Source organism: Pteropus vampyrus, unplaced genomic scaffold (genome assembly GCF_000151845.1).
Source record: "Pteropus vampyrus isolate Shadow unplaced genomic scaffold, Pvam_2.0 Scaffold8, whole genome shotgun sequence".
Lineage (NCBI taxonomy): Eukaryota > Metazoa > Chordata > Mammalia > Chiroptera > Pteropodidae > Pteropus > Pteropus vampyrus.
This window is the reverse complement of record NW_011888789.1, coordinates 4,636,735-4,648,081: the sequence shown is the minus strand read 5'-3', so window position 1 is coordinate 4,648,081 and position 11,347 is coordinate 4,636,735. Positions and strand designations below refer to the sequence as shown.

General features: G+C 37.6%; 1 protein-coding gene and 1 long non-coding RNA gene across 6 annotated transcripts in view; both read left to right on the top strand.

Annotated features, from left to right (window-relative positions):
• LOC105299766 (low-density lipoprotein receptor-like) overlaps window positions 1–7,950 on the top strand; it is a 10,321-nt gene extending 2,371 nt beyond the window's left edge. Inside the window, exons 1-5 of one of the 5 annotated variants that reach the window (XM_023538241.1) lie at window positions 93–660; window positions 744–1,285; window positions 2,067–2,372; window positions 3,035–3,160; window positions 7,546–7,950. In XM_023538241.1, coding sequence (XP_023394009.1) covers window positions 1,138–1,285; window positions 2,067–2,372; window positions 3,035–3,160; window positions 7,546–7,859 — 894 coding nt within the window. In that variant the 5' untranslated portion in view covers window positions 93–660; window positions 744–1,137 and the 3' untranslated portion in view covers window positions 7,860–7,950. Of the gene's footprint in view, window positions 1–92; window positions 1,286–2,066; window positions 2,373–3,034; window positions 3,161–4,250; window positions 4,479–7,545 lie in introns of those variants that run through there. The other 4 variants (XM_023538243.1, XM_023538242.1, XM_011371671.2 and 1 more) reach the window with 4 other exon arrangements.
• Window positions 7,951–7,959: 9 nt separating this feature from the next.
• Window positions 7,960–10,096, top strand: LOC111747253. Its single transcript, XR_002783452.1, has 2 exons — window positions 7,960–9,074; window positions 9,493–10,096. It is a non-coding gene; the product is annotated as an uncharacterized LOC111747253 (long non-coding RNA).
• Window positions 10,097–11,347: the final 1,251 nt, after the last annotated feature.

The window sequence follows — 11,347 nt, the reverse complement described above, 5'->3', positions numbered from 1 at the left end:
GATTGGGCACCCTATCTCTGCTTTTTAAACCTTTATAATACATTCAACCAGGAATCTATTAACATGGTCCTCAGGAAACTGGCAGTAGTTTCTGATGCATCTAATAGCTTGTGGCCAAGAACAAGGTCTGGGGCACAAGTCTGTTTGTGGAACTAGCCTACTTTCCAGCCCAGAAAAGATTGTCAGATTCCCCAGTTATTTTCCGTGCCTTAGGGAGTACTGAATTCCTTGCCTCCTTGTACAACTGTCATGATATTTTACCCCAAAATGATGACTAAACAACCACCAGAAAATATCAAGGGAAACCTTTTACTACTTCACAATTATGCTTATGGAATAGACCAAGTTTAAGTTTGAAGAAAAAATAATTAGGCTGCAGATCACTGTTTTAAGGAATTAATTGATGTTATTTTTTGTGAGGTAATACTTTATCTCAAAGCTGACTTTTATCCACATAGGTTAATGTACTGGTCTGAAATTGGAGGAGAGCCCCACATAGAACAAGCTGGAATGGATGGTAGCAGCAGAAAAGTGCTCCTCAGTCAAGGTCTTGGCTGGCCAACTAGCATAGTTCTTGACCAGTTGAGTTGGAAGATATTCTGGTCCGATGACAAATTTCACTGTATTGGTTCTACCAATCTAGATGGTACCGGTACTAGCGTAAGTGTTCTTTTGGCATTAGGTTTGTATGAAGTGCCATGTGCCTTGTGTAAAACTCATTCCAGAAACCTTCACCATTTTAGATGTTGCAGCTCACACAAATCAAGAGCCCCTTTTCGGTTGCTGTATTGGAAGATAAAGTCTTCTGGTCTGAGATGAAGACAAGAACAATACAGCATATGAAGAAGATGACAGGCAAGAACAGGGCTGTCCTCATCAAGCATTTTGAACAGCCTAATGGACTCATTCAAAATGTACTCTTCAAAATATTCCCCCTAATTCTCCTTAAAAAGGCTACATGTATGAGTTCCCCACGTACACACTGGTGTGACATTCATCCGTAATGGTTAAAAAGCAAGATTTATTCATCTGCTATTTTTAAGGATTTACTAATGTGTGGTGACATCTAGCTGTTTTCTTCCAGATAATGCATGAAGTGCTACAGCCTAGGTCTTCTAATCCTTGCCTGGATACTGGATGTTCTCACTTGTGCCTTCTGAGCGCACAATCCAAGGAAAGCTGTCATTACCCCATTGGATTCTTGCTTGCAGACGATGGCATCAACTGCATTCCTATCAAGGATTCTGCATTTCTATTCCTTGCGTTGCCCACAGTTATCATACAGGTACCGTCCATAGGCTTTGTCACATGTCAGCGCTTAGGTTATGTTCTATTGTAGACTGAGTAATTTAAATTCTTCATATGCAGTTATAAATAGTAGGGGCTCTTTCCTTTGAATATTCTTCAAATACAACTTAAATTTTGGTATTCTCTGTGTGCTGAGAGCTATGACGACCAAAATAAAGTAGCTATGAAATGAAGACCACTCCTATTTAAATTCCTTTAAGAAATGCTTAGTACACCAGAATACAGCAAGGTTTGTTTAGTTTAGTTTATTTAGACAGTGTTGTTTAGTTGTCAGAGCACTTAGCCCATGACACAGAGTAATTCCAAATAAAAGCAGCTCAGCTGTGTTCTAGTACATTTTGTGGGGGTGGGGTAAGTACATTTTGTGAGGCAACTTTTCTTAAATCATAGGATAAAAGGCACTGACAAGCAAATCATCTCTAATTTCTATCTTCTAGAGGACTTGTCAATTTTGGCATTTTTAAATGACAAAACAAACTTTGGAGTGGAAGATCGACTTTAGTTTCAGTAAGATCTTAATAGTAGAGTCTCATGTAAAAGGGAGGGCCTTTAGCAGAGGAGTAAATCTTTAAAACATGAATTTGAGGAATTTTAAGTGTTTGAAACTCCAGGAAGGGAGAGAAATAACTGCTATCTACTTTTAGAAGACAGAATATATGAAAAACTAAACTTAAGTATCTTAACATTAATGCAAAATCAAGATGACAAATTAGACTAGACTCAACTGGTACCATCTACCTGACTTCTTTTTTTTATAGATTTATCTGAAAATCTAGACACTTCACTAGGACAAGCAACTTTACCAGAGCATAGGATACTTCCCGTTACCACTGTGAACCATCTGACATCAATGGACTGCCTTGTCCAGGAGAAGGCACTCTACCTTTCAGAGTTGGATAATGGTGATATTAGGCAACTGAGACTCAAAGAATCTGGAAATCTGTCTTGGAGGAGAATCATATCTGCAGAAGGGACAGTAATCGACCTTTCTGTGGACTGGTTGAGTGGAAACGTATACTGGATTGACAGTGAGAATCCTCACATCAGTGTAGCTTCTTCAGAAGGCCAGTATTTTACTGTCTTGTTCAGTGAAAATCTTTACTGCCCAACCTCTGTTGTGTTCCATCCAGCTACTGCAGTCATGTGGTTTGTGGATCTGGGTTCCCAGGGTGACGCTAGGCGTGGCGCCAGCATTGAATATGCCTCTATGGATGGCAGCAGGAGGAGGGTGCCGTGGCAGGAATCTCAGGTCCCTGTGGGCCTGACCTTTTCAGATTCAGGGACCCAAATATACTGGGCTGATACTGGTAAGCAATTATTACCTATACCCTAAATGTGAGTCTGAGGGACCTTAGCCAGATGAAATAGTGATATTCTACTCTCTGGTCTTCAGCCATGACTTCAAATAGATTTTCAATCTGAGTTTACAATTTTCTGCACCACCTTTCAAACAAATACAATCATTCCCCAACCCGAGTAGCCTATAACAGACCACAGAGTCATGCAATAGCCCCTTCATGAAGGAATAAAATTGAGAACTTAACAAATATGCATGAGCAAACCTTTGTGTATCACTATTAATGTAGAACGAATGAGAAACTGGTCTTCAGAGAATGCATGGCAGCCAGTGCCTTCCTGGAGGGGAGGCTGGGCAAGACATAAAGAGCTACAGGATAGAACACAGCTGTTTTGGGCTAGGTGAAGTAAACTGAACCTCTCTTTCTAGGGAGAGGACTCATAGAAAGTATTCAACAAGATGGCTCTAGATACAGAGTTGATTGCAGAGGAATTCTGGGCCTTAACCACTTTACATACGGCAAAGGCATGATGTTCTGGACAACAATTGATGATGGTATGTCTTAATTCTACATCTGATTGTCTTTGTGATCTGAATTTACTCCTCATCATCTACAATGAATGTGCTACTGCTTAGCACTGTCCGTTGGCAGTATTTTTCTTTTGGAAGACTAGCTGAACAACTTATCTGTTCTAACATGTATGTGTAACAGTGATTCTGTGACTTGGAGGAGCTTTGACTTATTTGATTATTCTTTATATGAAGATATTTAGTCCTGTGCTGCCTGAGATTTGTGGCATTCATACGAGGCTCTCTACTTTGGAGGACACCATAGTATGGTAGAGAGAAAACTGGACCAGAAAGAGGAACTAGGTTGTATAACTTTTCCATCAGTCAGTAGCTATTAGCTGTAACATCTTACCTGTAAAATGAAGACAGTACCTGTTTCAGTTGACTAAATACATACAAAAGTACTGAATGAATTATAGAGCATTCTATATTTGTAGGGTATTTCTAGTATATTCAAAGAGATTGTCCTAAACCACAGTGCTCTAGTATATTATTTCTGGCTAGAGTCTAGATTTGCTAAAACTGGAAAATGCTATGTAAGATAAATCTGATTCTTTTTATTTCCAAATGCTGGTCCATTGATCAGTTGGGCTGGCCACATCAGAATTACAAAAAGCTGTCAAATCCTACCCCAGAGATGCTAATTTATTAGGTCTGTGGTAAGACCTTGGTCATCTATTTTAAAATCCCCTGGTGACTCTTGTTGTAGATAAGTCATTTTCAGAAATAGAACAATGTTTAAAATCATTATTCATCAATTGTATGGATTGCATTTAAGTGTCACAGATCTTAATTTTCTATCTTTAGATATCTGGACATATGTGAATATGTTCAATATAGCTTATTAACACCTGATTTATTTTGGAAAAAGATATAAAATGTTTTCTATTTATCTTGAAGTTTCTTCTCAGAAACAAGATTTAGAAAAATACATGTCTCTTCTGGTTACTCTGGTTACTCAACTGGAGTTTATACAAACAAGTGACTGTTTTCATATTGAGCAATGCTCTTTGCCCAGGAGATCTTAAAATAAAATTTCACTTTTGTTAATGATTGTCCACTGGTTTTGTTTCAGCCCAAATCACTAAAGTTTGGTACAGCAAGGCAGAACTCTCAGAAAACCAGTGGTTCTAAGTAGATCAGAAGATTGTGGATTTAAAAGTTTACAGGAAGCAAACTTGCAATGATTACGACAATGCTGAAGTCTACTGAATTTCCCTATGGAGGGGATGCGCCATCCTGCAATATCTTCTTGACATATCTTTGTGTTCTCCATTAAAATATTTCTCTGGCAATTCCCATAGATCTGCATAACTCTCTTGTCTTTATGCAGCTGTACACAGTCTGATTCTGGTATGTAACTAGTCCTGTTACTTATCTAGCAGACATAATAATGGTAAGTATATGGGCTAGGGTTTGGTAGACCTGGGTTTTATTTTAGTTCTATTATTGCATATTAATTACAATAGTGTTATAATCAAAATCCCCTTTTAGCTCTAATGTGGTAGTGGTATTAATCTTCATTCTACTCATTGTCACTTGTACCTACTTGCGATATTTACTAATCCTTGAAATATCAACTTGAGGGATGCTCAGATGTTTTTCTCCACCCTTCTTATAGACACAAATGGAGTGCCTAATTGCATGTTTGGGGAGGATGATGATGGGCTTAGTTAAAGTAGTAATATAAGAAATCTGTTCCTAGTGGAGAATAACACCAAATAATGTAAGCTCAAATAGTTAACCATATCTACCATGTATGATGAGTATATTAGTATGATGAGTATATTAGTCTTAAGAGAATGCTGCTCCATTGCTATGTTTTTGAAAGCTCACCTTTATAAGCTGGTATTAGTCATGTTTAAACTCCTCCTGTCTTGCCTTTGTGGGGAGAACAGTTTTAGAATTCTTCAGTGTGATAATGGTCACACAAGTGATGATAATCTATTACTTAGTTCTGAGTACCATAAGGAAGTTCTCTGTCACCATTAAAGTAGGTTTTATCTGTACTACACACATATCTATTCCACAACTTCTGGAATATGTCAAAAGGTAAAACCTCACTAGAAGTTAAAGTTTACGACATAAGCTTTGGAGAACTATGGGAAGCTATAAATGGCTGACTAAATCAGACTCTTTGGTTTTTTTCCCTTCCATCCTCATCTTTACTTCTGGCAACCTATAATCTGTAATTTTGACTCTTAGAGGGATAATAGAGTCTACAGTCCCCATGTTTTCATTTAAAGAAAGCTTTATTTCTAGGACCCATCTAGTTCTGATCTTCAGTGCTTGGTGTGAGAGGAGAAAACTCATAATGGGGTCTTGAATGAGCCAGAGTTCACCTCCAATTTTCTTAAGCTGGTTCCTTGTCTGAACTCCTAGGTTTCTAAAACCATCCTCATCCATAAAGAAGAGTCATCATTCACTTGGTACCTAGTGGACTAAAAGGAATTAAATCAAAGAGCTGTCTCCTCTGGGAAAAACATCTGGGTCCTGTAACTCTAATAGTGTATTTGCAGAAAATTTGCAGAAGACCCTTCTGAAAAAATCTAAATTAATATATTTTTTTTTGGATGGGGGGGTGAGATCCACAGGTAGTAACAGCTGCTCGAAAGACAATGGAGGATGTGGCCATATTTGTTTACCAAATCCTGAAGGACAGACTTGTAAATGTTCCCATGGGTACTACTTGGCTGACACAAATAAATGTATTAAAGCTGTCCAGTGCTCTGCACCATTACAATCCTGTAAGGATGGTCAGAAGTGCATTTTCATGGAGCAAGTTTGTGATGGTCAGGCTGACTGTCTGGATGGATCTGATGAAATGGGCTGTGAGTAACTCCTAGCCAGGACCCACTGTTCATTACCATGAATGACTTACTTTAAGTAATATCTAATTCTATAAATGTGTTAAGGAATACAAGAGAATGTGTATAAAGCTGTCATATTAGTACATAACACTATTGTGTTAGTACTTAAATGCGGACTGTAGGTGGTTGTTATAAAAATCCTGTGCCAAATAGTGCCTTTGTGGAAAGGTGTTGTCATGGCCAGTCAGCTGACAAATTACAAAATCATAGCTGCTTATAACAGAATTCTATAGCTACAGCTCCAATGGTATCCAAGTCCTGTGAGCTATAGAATTAAAGGGGCAGTGGGCTTGGTACTGAAAATGGTGATAACTAGTAAAGAAAAAGATTTAGGAAAGGAATCTTACTGTGAAGAGTTCTCAGTGACTTCTCAATTTAATTCTAATCTTCCTAAAACCTGACTAGCTGAAAGACAAGTTATTATTGCTAATCACTTCATCTTAAGTAGAAAAGATGGATTTTCCCAGAATTGATTCTATGGTCTTGCAAATAGGATGGTTTTGTTGAAAACCCTGTGTTGGCAGTGACTTAAGGAGGAGGGTCAACAAGTGAAAAATTTATCACCTTCATTACCTGGTTTTAAAACTAAACCAGAAACCTAACATGCCTTCATTTGCTCTTCCATTCTTGGTGACTTAAGCCTGAGAGTTGGCTCTGCTCCTTAATAATTATTTTACTCTGAATTTTACATAACTTTTTGGATGGTACTGGGTATATGAAGTTAGACTGGCTTCCTCTGGATATACCTTACCATGACAGACCCTAAACTGCCCAGGATTGGACACTCCTGTGATACCAGCTTAAGGCAGATGCAAGAAGTAATTTTATTGCTGAATACTACTGTCTTCCCTCCCCATAGTTTGGTCTTTAGTGTTCACATGAGGAATAATACTTGTGCCAACAATAATAAAGAATTTGGTGAAATGCCATAAACACAAACATAACTTCAGGTTCCTTTTTGGTTAGAAGGACACTGTTGCCTGCTCTCTGCCTAATGTATGCCTCTCCCACCACCACCACTGGAATTGATTCAATATTTGCAACTTGTAGATCTTGCTAAACTTACTGACTTTAAACCTGCAACGTATAGATCTTGGACTCAAAAAAATTTTAAGTATTTATAGGTAAACTTACATTTAAAAAAATCTTTCTAGTCTATACATTTACTACCTAGATCTACCACAGCAATCCTTATAGAAATAAACATTATTGTAATGGAATTTGCCTTGGCTAAAACTGTGTATGCCATTATCTAATAGTAGATTGTTATGATAAATAGACTGGACCTGAAACCAAACATTTTAAGTGCTTTAAAATATGCAGTTCTTCTTATATAAATATTTAATTATTTTTTGTTTAGTCAAAAGTAATGGTAGTAATTTATGATCTCATACATTCAAATTTATTTGGTTAAGTCCATTACAATTCTTGTTCTTCTGTAATAGCTCTTAACTGATAAATATATGTATATACTCACACTCATACTTACTATTTTTATAGGTGCTTATCCAGATAAAATTCACTCAGTACCAACACCTGAAAAGCCAGAAGCTGGAAAAATGGTGAATTTGAAAGCTGCTCAACCTCTCCAGGCTACCAAGCCCACCAACGCTAGTTATCTGGGTCCAGAAGGGATGAATTATCCTGTCAGAAAAACACTGATCCCTCCAATTCTCGCTAGAGAAAGCAAGACCTCAGAAACCAAGGAAAGAGGGGAGTCTGTTCAGCCCAAGGACTCACAGAGGCAAAACATCTGCCCTGTAGCAGTGATTTCTGTAATGGGAGGGGAATCCGTACAATGGAAGGAGAGATGAGAAAATGCAGCTGTCTGATGGAACAGGGTCAAGAGTTCTGTGAAGAGGCAGTGCATGGACCCGCCCCTGGCCACATCGCCCTCAGCTTAACCATTGGGAGCATTTGTATATTTCAGAAGAGAACATGACTTCAAAAGGTGAACAGCAATTAATGTCCTCATGAGAGAGTTTAAATTTTTTCCTCATGGGAGAGTTTTATTCCAAAGAAGTCACTTATAAAATAAGATTAATGAGTTTGGAGGTATGAATTCACTCTAGAAACTTGTCCTCTGGGAAAGGATTTAGGTGATGAAGTAGGCTTCCCTGTCAGATAACCTGGGAAAAACAAAAACAAAACAGAGACTATCTCTTTGGGTGAGACCTGAGGCAAACAATATTATTGTAAGTGGCAGATAAAATCTGACTAAACCAGCAGTCAGTGGCACAATCTCAGGGATGAAATGAGATTTCCCACCAATGAGGCAGAGTTAGTGCTAATGATTATTTGGAGGAAAAATTAGGTGTATTAGTTTGCTAGAGCTGCTATAACAAATGCTACAGATTGAGCATATTAAACAGAGATTTATCTTCTCACAGTTCTGGAGGCTGGAAGTCTAAAGTCAATGTGTCAGTGGGGTGGATTTCTTCTGAGGCCGAGGGTTTGTTTCTTCTTGAATTGTAGGTGCAGACTTCTCCCTGTATCTTTACATGGTCTTTCCTCTGTACATGTCTGTGAATAATCTCTAATTCTACAAGGACGCCAGTAATTTTGGCTTACGGCTCATACTAATGACCTCATTTAATATAATGACCTCTTGAAAGACCCTATCTCTGAATATGGTCGCATTCTGAGGTAGTGGGGTTTATGACTTCAACATATGAATTTGAAGGGAACACATTTCCGCCCATAACAGGAGGTAAAATGAAAAACTTAGGAAAAATTTAAAGCACAAGTGTTAAGTTTGGTGTAATAGCAAGAGATTCATTGGATTGAAGAAACGAACGAGAATAACAAATTGATGATTTAGAGTAGGAATGTTTGCAAAACAAGCTTTAGAGTGGGAAGATACAGTAATTGAAGAAACTGATTAAATACACATATTGGGAAGGGACATTAAACAACCTATGTGTCAATGAATCTAGAGCTGATCAAAGTTTTATAGGTTACATGTCTGTCCAGCCTTCACTTTATAGACTGAAGAAAAGACCAAGAGGAGTGATTTGTCTTTGCCCAAGGTAACACTGGTTAATAGCTAACTGGTTAATTATTAAGATGACTAATATCCTACCCTTGGGGTTCTGATTGTCACCTTAGGTTTTTCTACCACATTAACTTGCTTTCCTAACTCACTCGTGTCCATTTGTTAATCACCTGTCCTGTGATTTGGTATTCATTGACTCCTATTATCTAGTTTCCCTTGATTGAGAGAATGTATCATTTTGAGAGTTAAGTAAATGTCCAGTAACAAGTCATAATTGACTCAAGTATTGTCCATTCTAGGTCATTTGCTTTGTTAAAGAGACGATTAAGATGGCATAATTCCTACAAAAGATAACCTTTGATGGGGGATGAGTTGTCCCTTTCTAATTATTCCCCAATCCCAGTTTCTATCTCAAGGAACAACTCTTTTGACTTTGTTTCTTTGATTTCTAGAAATAGTACAGCATCATCGAGAAGTTCAACCAGCCATAAGAAAAATGACCAAGAAGAAGAGATTCTAATGAACAGTGAGACTTTTGTCAATGAAGCCTAAAATGAGCTGGTATGCCTAGAAGTCTCTTTGAGAAAAACAGATCGTGAGAAACAGTTAAAGAACGTCCCTTCCAAAAAATCCTAGCTGGCTGAAAGTAGGCAGCGCTAATAAATGATGCTATTATGTATATCAAGTGAATGCTCAGCAACTGTTTTGTCCTTAGACTCTATTCGATCTTTAGTTGTTCAAACCAGAGTGAAATGTGTGAGATAGTAATCAAGAAATTCAGCTTTTGGTAACTTCATAAGGGGCTCAATTCTATTGTAGGGTGGGGTGTGGGATGTTATTAGGGTTATTTGGCGTTAACCTAAGAATTTATGTTCCTGCTGTGATCTCTGATAACTTCTGTATAGCTCAACTATGTTTTTGCTTTGTTTTAACGTAGTCTGTGTTCTCTAACTTCAAGTCTCTCTTCCTATAGGAATCATTAACCTCTTTGCAAACTGACTAATCTTAGAAAAGAGGAGCTGAAAACATCTCAATAAAAATTGCTTATACATTTCATTGTGTACTGTTTTAACTTCTGAAACAGTTTGTGGTAAATATAACTTCTTATTAAAATAACTGCTTTTTAGATTGGAGGAGGTCATCTTATATGGTTTTCTTAGTAGGTATTGAAAAACCGAATATTCGTAGACAGAGTCAGATTTCAGTACACTCTCCATATAATTTAGGTTACGGCTGATCCATAGAAGCTTTCTAATCCCAGTACTAGTCAGGAGTTCTGGATTTGAACCTTGGCTCTGACACCAACTTTCTTAATCTCTCTGAATCTATTTCCCCATCTTACAAATGGGAATAATTTCTCTTAAATTTTTATGTTTTAAGGTAAAGGTCAAGTTTCTACAGTGTAGTAAATGTTCAGATGTTGTTAGTTTCCTACCACTCCCTCTCTGAGACACATTTTACTGCAAAATTACTGATTTTTAATGAAAATTTGTAAAATCAGTGTTTTTCTTATGCTCTCATTTGATTCTAAACCTAAATGCAGGTGAATTTGCTTTACAAATACAGAAACTCAGACAAATGGTTTGTCTGAGTCGTTTGAGATAAAGTGGGTGAATACTGTGGGCTGAAACATACAGAGTTATAGGTGTGGACCAGGACTCATCTCAATAGCTCATGCTTGTTGAGGAAACACACAGATGCCACTTAGATCCCAAAGCCCTTTTGACTGCTGATACCTCTGTATTTCTGGATCTACTTAATTCACACCCACATAAAGAATCAAGAGCATCGAATCTGTGATGGGAGACAGGTAACAAAGCAGGAGTACAGTATAAAATTCTTTAATAGCAGTCTTGGGCAAATCACTTAATCATGAAACTCTTTCTCCAAGGATAAAAATGGGTTTAACAGAACCTACATCGGGCCAATTGGACATCGAAAGAAAATATAAAAACACTTGTGTGCATAGCATCATACCTGAGTCTGCTAACGTTAGCCCCAATTATAAAAACACAACTTGGAAGGACTTTTCTTGCTTGAATCTTTTCCAGATATTCCTATTTAGTTTCTCGCAGAATGAGTTTGTATGGGCTTCCAAGCATAAAGAGAAGTCTTAGGCTTATTACTGTAGGTATATACAGTATATACCTACATATAAAGTAAACTCTGCAATCAAGTATAAAAATTTCCAAGTACAGATTAATTTGACCTGAAGAACAAATACTTGGGGCCTGCCTTTTCTGAGGCTGGGAGAGTCAACAGCATCATTGAGTTGCCTCAGGAGCTCAGCTGTATTAGGTTTCTCTT